Here is an 18,102-nt window from a genome sequence, read left to right as displayed (position 1 = left end):
GGGGGGCATTTTTTAGAAAAGTTCAATTTAGGGAAAAAGTTGCTTAAAGAAACTTTGTTGGGGGTAGGTTGTCTAGAAAGTTTCATTTTGGGAGGCTAATGTATGAGCTTGCCCAGTTTACATTAAACAAGCTGAAACATGAGGATGCCCATGTGTTGAAAACTATATTCTTTAGAAGGAAAATGACTTAAGATACTACAACATCCTTCATGTGGCATGCAAGCGAGGAGATCTGGTCTAGTGATTGGTAGTTAGATGTGATGTGGAACCTATCGCTGGTATGTTCGTAGATTCTTCAACAACTGCTCTTGATCTAGTTGTGATTATGCTCAATAGGAGTCTCCACAGGTCTTGATCCCATTTTCCACATTTTCTTCTGCAAGTCCTTAACATGTTTCCTTTGCAAAATAAGGTGTTCCTTATTGGGTGGGAAACTTCAATGCTGAGAAAATATCTCAACAATTGGAGTCCATAAATTTAGTATCATAAGGTGTTTCTTGAGTTGTGTAGGATTCTCGATATCATTACATAGTTGTGAAAATAGCCAGAATAAACTGACGTAGTAGTGGGACTTTCTTCCTAAATTTATAAATTAAACAGTCAGCTTGACTCTATCATTACCCATTCAACTCTTCATGGCCTGCATGACTGCTTTATATTTTAATGTGCAGACCTTGAAACTCTCACCTTATCATACCGGAGTGCTAGCAATTGATGACAGACTTTCTAATGTGAATACCCACATAAAAGAGGATCTTTGATATCAAATTGTAAAATTGCCGCCTTTTGTTTGCGGCTATAGAGAATTCATCATGGTATCGAGTGTTAATGGATTTATATTGAGTGCCATATCTCTAACTGGCATGTCTCTGTTTTGAGGTCAGAATGGTCTTCCGTTTGTGCCATTGGCAACAATTTGAAATGTATTTAGGCATTTAAGCCCATTAGTGATATTCTATTTATGCAGTTGTGAAGTTCCCATTTGATATCGCTTTTTATATCTTAAACATCTTAATTGTCATCTTATTTCGTCTAAGCATGATTTTTTCTTCACTTTTTCTTTTTGCATCTCTTGTCAAATCCTAGCCCTAGTACAATGAACTTGATGATCTACCAGTTCTCTTATGTCTCTCTTTGGATCTTAATGTGGGATCTTTTCCCTTGGATAAAATTCCTTTGAAACTAATAGACCATGATAAGCTGCATCATTGTAGAATGGTCCTCGTGTTATCCAAGTTTCCAAGTTATGGTATTTTTAGAGTTTTAATGTTGCATTACTTTTTTTTATTTGGATGCTTGTATTGCCAAGGTCTCAGTTTGTGAAACTTTTAGGTTTTGGAGCTATATGATTGTCTGCTATGTTGTGGTTTGATCTTCATTTCCATTCCAATGTGCTAGGTGGAGAATAATATTCCAGAGCTAAACCCAGAAATGGTAAATCTCATTCTTTTTCTTGATTTTATTGCTACTACAGTCTTTTTCTTCTATTATTGAGAGTTAGAATTTTAATGGTCTTTGATTCAGGATGTTTACAGAATTGGCACGCTAATGGAACTAGTCCGAACTCTTGCGCTCTCATTTGCTGATGATGGAAAGCGTGTAAAGGTAGCTTCATATTGTGGTGTTGTCTTTCTCTATATTGGAATTTTCTATCTCTAACCTAAGAAAGTGGGAGAAAATGGTAGAGTATCAAGTGGTCATTTCCTCCTCAGGTTTGTGTTCAAGGTTCCATGGGTGAAGGTGCTCTTTCTGGGATGCCTTTGCAACTTGCTGGAACTCGAAAGATCTTGGAGTTCATGGATTGGGGTGAACATGGCGCACTAGGAAGCTTTGTCAGTATTGGATCTATAGGTAGAGCTAGTTACTACATTGTGCCTTTATTAAGGAGAAAAATACTAGAAACAAAAACATGGTGCATTGGAAGTAATTCTAAAACTGATATTTAGGATGGCCCTCAGTACTTAGTCTTCACATTTGCCAGTTGTTCTTGATATCTTGTTATTTCCTTTCATGATCCTTCGAAACAATTACTAGTCTCTACACATGCTCAGCAATTTTCAATCACATTAACGGTAAATTAGTTTAACTTATGTAAATTCCAATGGAGCATATGAGATGATTATTATTGCCATTACGAGCGAGTTGCAAATCACTTAAACGTCATTTTAATTGCATTTCCTTTCATAATGTATCTGCTTCAATCTACATGTTACCTCAAAACTTTGCGCAATGATTTAAAGAAGGACCATATTTAGAGTTAAGAATGGTTGGCTCGTTATGCAAATAAGTCTTAAAGCAGACATGCATATTTTTGTACAACAAATTTAATAGTGGTCATTTGCTTTGTTCTCTTTAGTCACTGAGTTACATAGAATATGAGATTGCAATCATTCTAGAAATGGAATGAGGAATTTGTTATTTTGGTGATGTTGAAGCAACATGATAGTTTATAAGATCAGCACTTCTATATTGTGTGTACTTGCATATTTTGCTGTTAGGTGTTTTATTTAATTTGTTATTTTGGAGGGATCATCAAAATACGTATAAAAATAGGCATTCCGTTTGTCATGTTTCATGCATACATATATGCATCCAAACATTTTTCTGCATTCGAATTATTAAATTGATATCTAATTACTGACAGTTAGAATAATGCATTTTGGTGTTGCTAGGTTAAATTGGGTTGTATACACCCATATAGAAAATAAAAGAATAAGCCTTTACGTAGGATTATGTAACTTGGATGACACAAGAGGTTAAAACTGAAGTCTTTCTTCACTAATAGTCCCAACCCGTTCTTTGCAAACTCTTAACCAAAAATACTAAATAATATTCCAGAGCTAAACCCAGAAATGGTAAAACTCTTTACCATTGGGGTCATCAATTTCATGGGTCTTTAGTTTTATAATTTGAATGTGTCTCAATTACAAAATAGACGAGGCCATCAGGACAATGGTTACCTTCTAAGACTCAAATGATTGTTGTGATAATGATCTGTGACAATTGTGATGACCTTTTATGATAATTTTTACCATATCATTTTTCCTGTGGATTACCAAATTCAAGATATTTATAATCAGATTGTTGGCTTGGTTAATTAGGAGTGCCTTTTGTATTTGTTCTTGGTCATGTACAGACTACTATTGCTTCTTGGCCCTTGACCATCCTCACCAATAGGATAATTTTCAACTTAAACAAAATTTAAAATTAGATGTTTTTAGTGAGCCCATTTTTCCTCGATTTGGAATCTCCTTTTTTCCAAAATTTAGGTATATGGGCAATATGGGTGTGGATAAAATGCTGCAAAGCTCCGTTATTAATCAAGGGAAAAAATTGATGTCGGTGTTACGATCAGTGGATAGGACACGACAACACTTGTTGCAGCTGCATAATTGAATTGTAGAGTGGCTAACAAAAGAATAAAGGGGGTTTGTGATGATTTTGAAATCTTTTCCTCTAGGTAATCTGTTATCCTTATGCATGAAGATAATAAATTCGATCGTTGTGGTCGGCCTCTACTATGGATTTCTTACCACATTCTCTATAGGACCCTCTTACCTCTTCCTTCTCTGAGCTCGGGTTATGGAAGAAGGAACCGAGAAGGAGGTGTTAGGAGCAACTGGTTTTATTATGGGACAGTTCATGATGCTTATATCAATTTGTGACAACTTAAAGTAGGGAAGAGTGAGAAAGGAAAAATAAAACAAACCAGAAAATTAAAAACATAATTATACTCTCTCTTTGGGTATGCAGGGTGTCCACCCCAAAGGTTGAGAGATTTGACCATCTCTCTAGTTCTGCAGGAGGGTTCATCCTCTTTGGGTGTGTTGGGAGTCCACCCTAAAGGTTGAGAGTTTTGACCATCTCTCTAGTCTGTGGAGGGTCCATCCTAAAAATTCTTTTCAAAAGACCCAAACTTAATTCTTCTTTTCTTTCTTGTCCAAACCTACATTTTTATAGAAGATAACCTAAAACCTAACTTAAGAAATTTAATCACCACTAAATCATAGCCATTCATCTTTTCAAAATCAAATTCCAAATCTACCCCTCAATTCTCTACAAATATACGCCAATACTCTAAGATAAAAAGTAAAAGAGAAATAACCCCAAACTTAATTTTAATCTCTTAAAAAAATTTTATTTACAAAATATAAACTAACTGCATCATTTTCCTGGGGTTGGGAGAAGCTCAACCTTGAGTGTGTGAAATCCATCGCATCCTTCTCAGGCATCTCCAATAATTGGTGATGTGGTCCCACCATTTGTCTTGGCACTCCTTGCATCATATTTTGCCAAATAATAGACTATTTACTTTGGAACTTCATATGGAAGTCCGTGAAATTTGCAATGACTCCTAAAATCTTTCTTGCCTTTAATGGCTTGTATTTCATATCTTTTGATTGGTTTGATGGGTTCTTCATTATCTATTGTCGGAGCCTATAGTAGTGTTTGGTTGTTACTTTAATTAGGGGGCAATTTTTTATCTCCATCCTTTTCATATTTGTGTTGCACATGTTGCAATCTGTTTAGTAGATCTTGTAGTAGCTCTTACATTATTTTGGCATCGCTTTCTATGAAGTCTTCTTTAGCATTCTTGAGTTATGATCCAAGTGCTCCATCAGTGGATCATTAAATGTTTTTTATGGCATCGTTATGTATGTATCTCAAGGGTTAGATACCAATTGAAGTAGGGAACGAAAGGAACAAGAAAAATAAACATTTTAAAAGGGCAAGACAATATATCCTCTCCTTGGGTTTGCAAGGAAGTCCAACCCCAAAGGAGTGATTTGATCATCTCTCTAGGTCTGCTAGGGAGTCCACCCCAAAAACGTTTTTCATAAAGCCCAAAGATTAATTCTTCTTCTTTTTTTCTCTTCCTTGTTGAAACTTAACCATATTTATAAAAGGAAATCCAGAAACCTAACTTGCTCCTTAAGAAACTTAATCACAATTAAATTCTAGTCCTCTATCTCTTCAAAGTTAAACGTCCAACTATACCCCTCAGTTCTTTGCAAGAAAAAAAAGATACAAATACCCTGAGAGAGAAAAATAAATGATCTAGTAACTCCAAACCCAATTTTAGTCTCCTAAAGAGAAATAATAATAATAATACTAACTTCATCACAACTTATACTCTCATTTTTGTGAATACTTGTTGTAAATGTGGAGGACCAATCTCAAAAATAGCTTTCTTCCTGAATAACCACAGTTTCCATACTAGGTAGTAGCATTTATTCGTGTTGAATCTCATTTAAAATCATCAAGGTTAGAACTTTTTCCACCTTATGTATGTCTAAAACATTGTCATATGTGGTGATGTTAATACAAACTGTGCTGATTCTTTCAGAAATTAGTGTTGAATTTCTTTTAGTATTAAAGAAACACACTCATGTCGTTGTTTGGATCTCTTTTCTTTTATGAAAAAACAAACTTTTAGGTAATGAGTATGATGTGCTTGACAATTTTCAATTCCTGAATATCTTATGGAAAATTATACAATGAAACCATTTATATTTAGTACATGGAGGTCACAATGAGTTCGCCCATACTAATGAAGCTGAAGGACAAGTTCTATAGGACGGCTATGAGACAGGATTTGCTTTAGGGGACGGAATGTTGGGCAGTCAAGAAACAACATGCACATAGAATGAGTGTAGCTGAGGTGAGGATTTTGAGACGGATGAGTGGCAAGGCAAGAAAGGATAAAATTCAAAATAAATACATTTAGGAGAATTTAGTTGTAGCACCAATAGGCGATAAGATGAGAGAGTAGACTTGCGTGAGCTAGCCATGTGCTGTGCAAACCTAGTATAGTACCTATTAGGATGTGCGAGTTAGTTCAAGTGGTAGGCTCAAAAGGGTATGGGGTAGGCCCAAAGGATATGGTTGGAAGTAGTGAGAAAAGATATGGGGACTTATGGCCTCACTGAGGGTTGACCCTTAATAGAGTAGAATGGTGGACCATGATTCATGTAGCCGATCCCAATTACTTGAGAAAAGGTTTTGACAATGATGATGATGATGATGAGGTCACAATTAGTCTTGACCATTAGATGTGAAATTGGGCGGTTGCATTTATTATATTGACTAGCTACAAAGTTCAAAAGAAATGTTTTTGAGCTTTATGACACCTAAGCCATCAGATTTCACATTGGATGGTTATAGGTAATTGTAACCCCTATGTACCAAAGGTAAATGATCTCATAATATACAGTCCCTAATCTTATTGATCAAACATATTGCTATCTTCAAATTTCTTTCTAGGAAATATTGTAAATCTTTTGCATCTACAGTTTTTTAGCATGTTATTATGTAAGTTACTTTACACAACATTCTACAAATGTTTTGAAGTTGTGCACATACCATCTATGGTTTAAAGTGTCAAAGTGGATAGAAGAATTGAAGCTTTAGATTTATATTGATGTATACATGGGCTTTCTGTAATATTTCTTTATAATTTCATTTTGCAAGGTGAGTGATCCAGAAATATTGTATCATCTATTCTCATATTCTTGATAAAATTGTACATTTCACTGCTACAGATTCTACAGATTCAGGGTACTTTTTATGAACTAGGCTAAAGAGCTAAAGTTTGGTCAATTAGTCTGGGATTTTGTTAATATTTTTATCTTAATTGATTTCTAGGTGCCAAAGACGTCAATGAGCAAGATGATATATTCATTTTAGTTTCTCCACAGAATGCTGTTGGTAACTGTATAATTGATGTGAGTAAAAATGCAAAAATTTGCTCTATGCATTGAACTTTTCTTACATATTGTTTCCATTTGATCTGTTATTATGTTTCTCCATTCTCCCCAACTTAATGTGCAGGATCTAAAAGCTATGACTGATGCTGCTGGTAACCGCCCTGTTATACTTGTCAATCCCCGTCTTAAGGTTTGTTGAATTGTTATTTCTATCTTTCTCGCAATTAGACATTCTATCTTTCTACATGGTAACCTAGTAGGATATCTAACTTTCTAGTCATATTGACTGTTTTGATACCCTTTTTTTTTTTTTTTTTTTACAGGCCCCTACCAGTTTTTTCAATAGATTGGGAGTTACATTTTTGAAGGTGTTAATTAGGGGTGTCAACGGTAGGAATGGATACCACAATGTGGTAACTGGGTGTGGGCATGCTACCACCACGATCCCAGCCCCTTTCCTATGTTTGGGTACCATTTGGAATAGTAATTCTGCGTCAATGTAGATTTTCCATGTAGGGTATGGAATTTTGAAAGAACTCTAATGCTGCTGTTAATTTATTGCTACTTCGATACAAATCTTAAAATGGTTAAGTTAACGAATTTTCTACAAGGACTCTCACCCAACTGCATATTACTTAACCCTTAAAATGAAAAAATGCCATCCTAATTCCAAAACATCCATATCATGCACAAAAAGCATAATAGAATTGGGACAAGCCTTACCAGTCTATATTTCTAAAGTGTAGTTTTTTGTTAGGTGGTGTCCTGAGTACTTACTTTGGAAAAGTTCCTGCTATAATTGCTTAGTGCATAGATTCCATCCCAAAGCTGTATAGTAGTTGTACCCTTTGAATTTGAGAATGACCCATTTTTTGTGTGTTGTGTTTGTGTTTTAGGCATTTTTCCATCCCAAAGCTGTATAGTAGTTGTACCCTTTGAATTTGAGAACCACCCATTTTTTAATATCTACCTTGAGGGCATTATGGGTCTCACATTGTGTCCAACATATTTAGAGCATGAGGTAAAGCACCTCAGTAATGTAATTCACATTGATAAGGTTACATAGAAATGGAACTTAAGACGTAGTGCTATGAAAACCCATCTTCTACCACCTTGACAAAAAAAAATAAAATAAAGTAATTCAAATTTTGATCAGTACGTCTTCTTCTACCTTGATAATAATTCTTTTCCCTTGGACTTTCTGCTTTTCTTTTTGCTTGAGATCATTGTACATTACAATTCAGAAGTAGCCTTAGGAACCATCATTAGGTGAAATCAGTTCTCTCTCTGAGGTTTTCCACTTAGGATCCTTGTCTTCTAAATTTTAAGACTGCTCATGCATTGCAATCACTAGCATATCTGAACATGCCTTTAATTTTAAATTGCCAAAATCTGCTGGCAGTGCTTTTAAGAAATATACAAGTATTGATATTTTTTGTCTTTTAATCAGTAGCCTAAAAACGAAATGGGGTCTGACTTAGTCCCCCAAGAAACTGAGTCAGATCTCCGATTCCCATCTTGATTCACCTAGTTAATGATGTATGGATAAAGAAAAATTACAAAAGAGTAAGAAACCGGAAGAATCGAGGTAATTCTGGGGTTCCTCAAACCGGAAAACGCCCATCTCCAGATCCTAGCTTACTTGGGCAATTCCAAGTTGGATCGATGATTTTTAATTGTTGCTTTTAATGCATACGCTAAGACTTGTGGTTCCAATATTCCCTTGCATACTTCTCTTGCAATATTTTAGATGAAAATGTCTTGATGCATTTTAGAACTATCTTTGCTGATCTAAATCACTGATATATGTTTGTCTATCTTTTGATTGAAGTTAGAACTACAATATTTTCCATGGAATGGTCATAAATACAATGATTGATAAACATCTGTAATTGTAAAATTAAAATTTGGAACATGTGAATAAACCTTTATTGAAAGGAAAAACATTTCTAAAATATAGAAATAAAATTCAATGTTGGGCATGTGGGACAAGAAATAAAGTGGTAAGGGATATTATTGATATTCTTGGTATTACTGAATGTTAAGAGAAGCTTGAATGTGAAATTTTTAAGGTACCACAAAAAAATAAGAATCGAGCCTTTGATGGGGAATATACTAGTTTGAAATTTACCCTAAATATAAATTATTTCATTTATTAAAATAAATGTACTCATAAGACTTCTTCAATTTGGGTTAAGTTAGTGGTGAGAGCCTCAGCTAATTGGCAGTTGGTATATCGATGTTATTTTGTAGCCTGAAGTTAGTGGCGAACAAAAAAAAAAAGAAAAAAAAAAGAAGACATCTAGGCTGAACTTGATCTTGCTCTACAAGAAACGCATCCGTATGTGTTTGCTTTTCTAGGTTTTCCTTATATACGTTCGTGCTTCAACTAATAACTTTCTTGACTGTTATCCATGCGTAACTAGCCTATAATAGTTTTCCTATATGATAGTTTTATGAATTGACCGCATGTCTTTTCTTTCATATATTGATCATTTGGGAAGAACTGTGTAAATCCCATTGGTTTCAATTAATTTCAGTTCTTTCTCTTATATTCTCTTTTTTGGTTTGTCTTTTGTTTAGGATTTACCCAGTTCAAGTGGCATAATGCAAGTAAGGACACTTCTTTTTAGCTGCAAACATAATATTCTCTGAGTTTATTAACTCCCCAAGAATACATTTCTTCATGTTCTTATGCTTCTTTTTATTTGAAGGCAATGGGAAGAGACAAGAGATTGAAATATGCAGCTTCTTTCGAAAATGGTTATTTCTTCCGGCTCCTGTATTATGCTGGCACACAGTATCCAATAATGGGTGCTCTAAGGTGATCTATTAAATGAAATTGCCCCATGCAGATACACTTGCATTTTCTGAATCTGGTTTTAGAACCTTCTTATGCATGAAAACCTTGATAGGATGTCTGGGTGGTCCATGCAGGAATAGCTTACGATTTTCCCTATTGACTGTATTCATATTCATTGGTAATCAGAATCCAAAAACCAGCACTCACTCTGGGAATCGGCAGGTGCTTGGAGCGAGTTAGCTTGGTGATGCTTGAGTCTCCCAAGAGGGACTAATAATCCCAAAAAAATAATTGAAAAACTTCAGGAAAAATAAAAAGATAAGGAAATAGAGAAAAAGAAAAATCATAAACAATTAAGAAAAACTATATAGAAAATAAAAAATCTAAACCCCTAAACTAAATTTGAGACTTGACTTCAGATCTAGTTGATCTAAGCTCTCTCTTGACAATTTCGGTTAAACCCTAGTGCAAAACTGGCATCGGAAAGGATAAATCCTACTCCGATTATACAACAATGACCGGGCTACCTTGATCTCTATCAAGGGAATGAAAGAGCAAGGGATTTTCAGCCCCTACTCTTGTCACTACACTAAGTAGATGGCCCTCCAACTCTAGGTTAGGAACACACACGTTCTCTCTCTCTACGCCAAGGGGGACGAAATTTTCAATTTCATTAATCAAATTAACACCAAAACCATTCCACTGTTCCAACAATATATAAGAACCCATTCACTGGAGCTAGACAATGACCAACATATCCTTAATAAGATATGAAAATGACTTGATTACCCCTGTTCCCTGTTTCCCATACATCAACTTGCTTGCATGCAACCTCCATGCACCCTAGTTCCCATGCATGAAGTTGAATTCCCATGCATTGGAACTAGACATCTTGACCTTTGGACTCATGAACACTTTTCGCACATTAAAATACTTGTCTCTACACCAAACTCTTTAGCCCTTGACTTTAACTCTAAACCCAAGAAAGTCCCAAATTAAAAGTTACAAAAGAACTTAACAAATCCCAAATGACCAACCTAAGAAAGAGATAATGACAAACACTTCCCGGGTTTAGCAAGCTTCTAGATGCAATTTGCATCATCCTCCCCGGGTTGGCAAAGACTCGACTCCTTTGGGTTGCCTTCACCAAGATACTCGAATAGGTCTTACACGTTGAAGATTGGGGAGATATTCCACCCTTTTGGCAGCTCTACTTCATAGGCATTGTCATTGATTTTTGTTTTTTTTGGTTTTACGAGGGCCAACCTTCTTTGCTTTGAGTTGCCAGAGGGACCAACAGGAAATCGCTCTAGCCTGAGATACACCATAACAAAGTCTCACACTTTGAACAGTTGTAGCCTTTAATGTCGATTCACAACATCTCAGTATTGGTGTAGCTTTCCTCCAACTTCTTTTGAAACTTTTTATGTAACTCCTTCATGAATTCAGGTATACTTGCAACATCTACATCAACATTCTCAAGGATAAGTAAATGGGCTAGATCATAAAAATGCAAAGGTGATATCCCATAGATCGCATTAAATGGAGTTTTTTTGGTTGACCAATTTGATTGCATGCGAACTCAGCTTGTGGTACCACCAAGTCCCATAATTTCAAATTTTCTCGAACTAAGAGGTTCTTAACATGTTACCAACATGCCTATTAACCACCTCAGTTTCCATTAGTTTGTGGATGTTAGCACTACTAAATTGCAATTTAGTTCCCATTTTTCCCCATATAGTTCTCCAAAAGTGGCTAAGGAACCTCGTGTCTCGGTCGGATGTGATGGTCTTAGGGTGACTATGCAAGCGCACAATATCTTTGAAGAAGAGATTGGCTGCCATAATGACATCTGTGGTTCACCTACATGGTACAAAATGTGCCATCTTTGAAAACATATCCACCACCATAATCAAATCACGACCTCTTGCTGTCCTCGCAAACCCAATATGAAATCCATCGGTAAATCTCCCATGACCTACTTGGAATAGGCAATGGAGTGTACAAACTTGTTTTTTGAAAATGTCTCTTTGCCTCTTGGTATTTCATGCACCTATCAACAAATCTATACACATCTCTTCTCATAGAAGGTCAAAAATACCTCTCATCAATAAAGAAAATGTCTTATCCCTTTCAAAATATCCACCAAGACCACTCAAATGGAAATCAGCAATGAGATGCCCCGTAAAGAAGTGTTAGTGATGCATAAACATGCACCATCAAATAAATAACCATCAGACATAAGGAAGTGGTGATAAGAGTTACCATTTTTTGCTTGGAACCTCTCCACTATGTCCTTGAAGTATGGGTCATCTTGATATGCTTCTCACACCGCTTCTAAATCCACTTCGACTACTAATGTCTTCACCAAATGAACATGCTGACTAAGAGCATCGACCACCTTGTTTTGTTCTCCCAATTGGTGCCTTATAATAAATGTGAATTCTTGCAAATAAGCCACCCTCATAGCATGTCTTGCACTGAAATTCTTTTGGCTATTAATGTGCTTGAGTGCATCATGGTCGGTGTAGGGAACAAACTCTGAGTGAATCAAATAATATCTCCAATGACAAAGAGCTTGAATGACAACATAGAACTCAATGTTATAAGTTGAATATCGCTGCTTTGCATCATTGAGTTTCTCACTGAAAAATGCAATGGTCTCTTCTCTTGACTCAACACAGCTCCAATTCCCACATGAAAGGCATCACACTCTACCTCGAATAACCTCATTGAAGTCAAGCAAAGCAAGGACTGGTGTGTGTGTCATCCTTTCCTTAATCTCCTTAAAAGCCTTTGTAGCTATGGGAGTCCACCGATAGCCTTCACCCTTTAAACGCTCAGTGATAGGCACCATGATGGTGCTGAAATTTCTAATGAACTGCCTATAGAATGTGGCATGTCTATGGAAACTTCACACTTCAGTCATAGTTTTAGGTACAACTATTGCCTTAACGTTCTCGAGATCCACCATAACACCATCTGAAGAAACCACAAAACCCAAGAGCACCCGTTTGTTATGAAGCTACAATTCTTAAGGCTAAATACAAATTTTCAGCCCTTAAAGCGTAAACACTTGGCCCAAATGATTGAGATGTGCCTATGGATTAGTCCTATACACTAAGATATCGACAAAATATACGACTACAAGCGTTACAAGGAAATCTAGCAAGACTTGAGTTATCAAGTGCATGGAAGTGTTAGGTGCATTGGACAACCCAAATGGCATGACAAGCCACTCTTTGTCTTGAAGGCCGTCCTCCACTCGTCCCCTTCTCAGATTGAATTTGATGATAGCCACTCCTTAAATCTATTTTCGAGAACACCGAAGAGTCAGCCAACACCTCTAACATGTTGTCAAGTCTCGGAATTGGAAAATGATATCTGACAATAATCTTGTTTTTGTCTCAGCTATCAACACGCATGCGCCATGTCCCATCTTTCTTAGGTTTGAGCAGTGGTGGGCACATGGGCTCATACTTGGTTGAATCAGTTCCTTAGATACTAATTCATTAACTTAGCGCTGCAACTCCTCATGCTCCTTGTGATTCATTCAATATGCCGGCAAATTTGGCAGACTAGATCTCGGCATGAGCTTGATAAAATACTGTATATTCCTCATTGGCGGCAATCTAGCTGGTAATTCTTCTGGTATAAGGTCGGTAAATTCCTTTGTCAAATGCTTAAGGGCTTTGTGCACCATGAAGCATTGCTCCAAGTCCTTTTCAACCATCATGAAAAGCTTCCCCATATCCTCACTTGCTTCCACAAATTGTTGATACGAAAGTAAAATCATAGCCCTTCTCCTTAATGGACTTAGGCGGGACTTCATCTTGCAATAGCAATAAAGCAATCTTTTGTCCATCTTTCAGAAAGGTGTAAGTGCCGAATTCATCATTATGAAATGTCTTGCGATCATATTGCCAAAGGTGACCAAGTATGTGGCAGGCATCCATGGGTGCAACATCACACCACACCTCATCTCAATACAAATTTCCAATAGAAAATTTAATATAACAACAAGAATTAACTGGTATCTTGACTCCTCTTTTGAACCAAGCAATCTTATAAGGTTGTGGGTGTGTCACCTCCTTCAATAATAATTTGTGAACAGCCTCCTTTGACACCATGTTCTTGCAACTGCCACCACCGATAATCAAGTTGCACACTTGCCCATCACAAGTGCATTGTGTGCGAAATATATTGGATCACAGCTAGCTATCATCTTGTGGGACTTTGGGAAGAGAGAGAACCCCTTCGAACCAGCAACATGTCTCCTTGGTCTGCGACGACCTCTTTACCTTGGTCATATTGACCATCATCATCATTATACACTAGTTTTTCAAAATCAACAACTGCACCCTCTTCTATCTCACCATCTTCCTCGGCTTTGGCAAGGTTAGCATGCTGTTGGGCGCTCCACTGCCCTATGACCCACCGCATTACATCAAAAGCATCGAACACTTGATTGCTTATTTGTTCGGGCTCACAATCGAGTGTTGTGCGTAGGCACAGCCCTCGATTGATCACCCAAAGTTCTCTACTTACTCGGGCCAGTAACTCTCTGATTGGAGCCTTTATGCCCCTGCATTGTGATGTGAATACACCTGGCCTCCAACTAGTACCCCCTTTATTGCCTCTCCTCAGTTCGCAAGGCAGCTTGATACGCCATTTCGACTTGGGGCAGGTGTTTGAAGGAGAGTTCAACTTGGATTTGAAGCTGCAAACCTGATATATACCTTGCAACTCATTGGTCCTCCATCTCATTCAACACCATGCACAAAGATAAGCTATGAAAGTCTTTTGCATATTCACCGACTGACTTTGATCCTTGATGCAATTGATGAAACCTTTTATACACGGTTTGTACAAAGTTTGGAGGAAGAAATCGCTCATGCAACTTTGCTCTCATTTTTTCACAAGTTTGAATCTTATCTTTCCCCTTTAGCAACCTTGCTTCCTAAACTTGATCCCACTAAACTGGTGTGAGTCCCTGAAGCTTAATCGCAACTAAGTTTTCTTTCTTTTAATCCGACAAATCCTTCCATTCAAAGAATATTTCTACGACGCTCAACCAATCTAAGAACTTTTTTGGTGATAAACTACCAAAAAATTCAGGTAAGTAACTTTAATACCGAATTCGTCATCACGACGTCGTGCTTGCTTACTCCTCCCCGTTTGTACACTCGAGTCACCATCCGATTCACGCTTTAGCCTTTGTGAACCAATATTATTGCTAGAATGAGTCCCAATTCTGAGCTAGGTAAAATCGTCTCCATCTCCGATTTACGGTGCTCACCAAACAAGCCACCATGTAATGGATCCATGACCAGGTATCTTCGCTCAATCCGATGATTCCGATCTTGCAAAAGCGTGGTCACTGACTCTGTTAGATTGTGCACAGTCTTTGCCAATCTATCGAGTTCACGACCTATATTTATTTGGCCACGACATCTACCACGAACAACCATTGATGCAATGCACCAACCTACTTTGATACCAACTGGTGCAAAACCGGCTTCAAAATAACGATAGATTTGAAGACGATTTACAATGATGACCCCGCGTCCTTGATCTAAATCAAGGGAAAGAAAGAGCATGGACTTTTCAGCCCCTATACCAAGTAGATGGCCTTCCAACTCAAGGTTGGGAATACGCTCTTCCCTACACCTAGGGGGAAAGTTTCAATTTCATTAATCAAATTAACACCAAAACCATAAATCTGTTACATCAATGTTCAATATATAAGAACCCATTTGCTAGAGCTAGACAATGACCAAAATACCCCTAACAAAATATTAAAATGATTAGCTTACCCCTGTGCCCTATTTCTCATACATTGACTTGCTTCCATGGAACCTCCATGTACCCTAGTTCCCATGCATGAAGTCAAATTCCTATGCTTGGAAACTACACCTCTTGAGCTTTGGACTCGTGGAAACTTTTATACGTTAAATTACCTGTCTCTATGCCAAACTCTCTAGCCCTTGACTGAGAAAGTCCCTAATAAAAAATTACGAAAGAAGTCATTAACAAATCCCAAATGACCAATCTAACAAAGAGATAATGACAAACACGTCCTGGGTCCAGCAAGCTTGTAGATGCAATTTGTATCAAACCCCTAATACAATATTTAAAATATTGCAAATTTGTGATTTTTATTTCTTTGTGGAATCTAAGCATTGGCTTCAATAGAGAACAGAAAAATAGGCTTAGGAATGAAATTTTCAGGGTGTATGGACCTAGGAATGCAAAAACAAATAAAGAAACAACTTCTGCCAAACCTGAGTTTGGTAAAAAAAGATCTTGCAAATTCGATATGTATACATTGCTGAATCTGTTGTTCGGATTAGAGGGAGGACGAAAAAATATGCTTCAGGGTGAAATTTGGGAGAGATCTATTAGATTGATAAAGAAAATGGATGAAGGGTAGTCGGATATCCAAGCCAACCCCCTCCCCCCCCCCACAAAAAAAAAAAAAAACAAAAAAAAGAAAAGAAAAAACCCAACCCCCTCAAAAAAAAAAAAAAAAAGGTTTGGCCTCAACAGGTTTTGTCGACTTCTTCAAACCCCATAGGTACTTGTCCCGGTTACTTACAATCTCGGGTGACTACTGCTACACTATAGGCTCTCAACAAATTTGGGCACCTGCTGCCACAGTATAGCTCCCCAGCAAGTTTGATGCCCTCTGTACTGGGCAGGCTACCATGTCCAAGTAACTTGGCGAATCTGAGTCAGATTTGGCAAGTTTTTAAACATTTGTAGTCTTGGTAATCATTCTGTAGTTCTAGGGTTGTTTCTTTACATGGAGAATAAATGGGTCTTTGGTGCCTCTAAGATCAAAGGATATAAGACAGAATCTGGCATGCACAATATGTTCCAATGCATGATATAGTGAAATCAATGCACTGTATTTGTAAAAGATGGAGCTCTCCTTTTAACTTGTTGGTCTCATGAAACTATTGTCTGTGATAAATTAATTCTTAGAAAGATCCCAAAAACATGCTTTCTTACTCTATTCTTTGTTTGCCTCATTTTTAGGATGTCCTACCCATACGGGTACGAACTATATAAAAGAGTCAATGAGCCATCTGGGAAGGAAAAATATGTCATCATCGCCACATTCCCTGAGAAACCAACATCAGAAGAAATTAATGATGCTTTTGAAGGAAAGCCAAGGTAAAACTGTGGAATATTTGAAGGGTGACAGGAGGTAGTCCAAGCTAGGTCAATGACTGATTTACCTAGTTTCCTTGATTGAAAAGCTGCTTTCCAGACTGCTAGGCACCTTAAGCTGATTTTAGCCTAATGATTTTGCTAGTTGACAGTTTCAGTCAGTTTGATCTGAAATTTACTATTCCTTTTGAAATGTGCAGAAACAATGAAAGATCATCTGCTGGAATTTTGTAAGTATGACCTGCTCTTTCATGTTGTATGTGTGTACACACACAACAGAGAGAGAGAGAGAGAGAGAGAGAGAGAGAGAGTTTACTTATACATTTCTTGATAAATAGTTGTTGTTTGCAGCGGGTTTCTTAAGAGCATATTTTGAACCAATGGATAGGAAGGTTGAGATTATCCTTGAAGGGAACTTGTTATTTCTACTAAGAGGCAAAAAGTAGGGAAGTGATTTTCTTGCTTGGAATTATTGTTTTCGTATAGTATCACTACTTTTTTTAATCTGTGTGCCTTGTCAATAAAAATTTGCTTTAATTCAATTTGGAGAGATGACATTTGATTCCTAAATGATGGAGTAGTGAATAACATGGTGAGCAGCAAGCAAATCATCTTGTGGTCAAACTTCTGGGGAAATTCTATGATATATGTAGATCCAAGTTATAATAAGAGGACATGAAATGAAATGGAGCCAATGAGCGATAAGCAAGAAGTTGCCACGGTAAAGTGACTTGCATGGTAAACCAATGCTGGTTTCATGGCCATGGCTCATATTAAAATTCTTCAGCTAACTTGGGAAATCAGTAAGAAAACATCTAGTTCTCTTAATCCTATGTATGGTAAGTGGAAGGAATCATAAAGACTAGAATAATTCCACAGTTGCTTACACGTCTTTCTAAATTTGTCATTTGCCTAGGGTGTTCCTAGATTGTTTGTGGGGAGATTATCGCAAATTGGATTGTGAAATTATATATTGCCGTCAAAGCTGTAGTTTCTTATACATGACAACAATGGCACTGAGGTAAGAAATGGCCACCCGTTTTTGACAAGTTTTTTTATATGTAAGTTTCCAATACTTGATATGTTGGGTCACATTTCTATACTGTATCAAAGGTTTTTGGTAGACGTTGCTTTGCAAAAGTTACAACTCTATTATTTTGTCAAGGGCAAGCTTTCTATGCTTCTCCTACTGCATATAACTCGTATACTTTCTCCCTATCCAACCGTCCATTCTGAATGGACAGTTGAGATGGCCTCTATCACAATATCACATTTCTACACTATTTTATTTTTAATTTGTTTTTACAAAATATTAACAAATTTTGGACGTCTACTACTCTCTTAAACTAATACTCGGAAACAATATAAAAAAATATTTTTAATAAAATAAAATGATCAAAATACCTCTAAAAGTTT

The 18,102-nt window shown here is 36.9% G+C and overlaps 1 protein-coding gene across 5 annotated transcripts in view; it reads left to right on the top strand.

Annotated features, from left to right (window-relative positions):
• Nucleotides 1-17,256, top strand: part of LOC18438550 (adenylate kinase family protein) — a 61,141-nt gene extending 43,885 nt beyond the window's left edge. For 4 of the 5 annotated variants that reach the window (XM_011626765.3, XM_088853477.1, XM_006848733.4 and 1 more), the window contains 10 exons: nt 1,399-1,434; nt 1,525-1,605; nt 1,713-1,851; nt 6,646-6,725; nt 6,832-6,897; nt 9,291-9,320; nt 9,422-9,531; nt 16,552-16,689; nt 16,887-16,916; nt 17,038-17,256. In XM_011626765.3, coding sequence (XP_011625067.1) covers nt 1,399-1,434; nt 1,525-1,605; nt 1,713-1,851; nt 6,646-6,725; nt 6,832-6,897; nt 9,291-9,320; nt 9,422-9,531; nt 16,552-16,689; nt 16,887-16,916; nt 17,038-17,062 — 735 coding nt within the window. In that variant the 3' untranslated portion in view covers nt 17,063-17,256. Of the gene's footprint in view, nt 1-1,398; nt 1,435-1,524; nt 1,606-1,712; nt 1,852-6,645; nt 6,726-6,831; nt 6,898-9,290; nt 9,321-9,421; nt 9,532-16,551; nt 16,690-16,886; nt 16,917-17,037 lie in introns of those variants that run through there. The other variant, XR_016045675.1, reaches the window with a different exon arrangement.
• Nucleotides 17,257-18,102: the final 846 nt, after the last annotated feature.

This window comes from Amborella trichopoda, chromosome 12, assembly GCF_054954075.1.
Source record: "Amborella trichopoda isolate Santa Cruz 75 chromosome 12, AtrichopodaSantaCruz75HAP2 v2.0, whole genome shotgun sequence".
NCBI classification, from domain to species: Eukaryota; Viridiplantae; Streptophyta; class Magnoliopsida; order Amborellales; family Amborellaceae; genus Amborella; species Amborella trichopoda.
The sequence above is the reverse complement of the archived record's forward strand: the minus strand, read 5'-3'. Positions and strand labels throughout refer to the sequence as shown.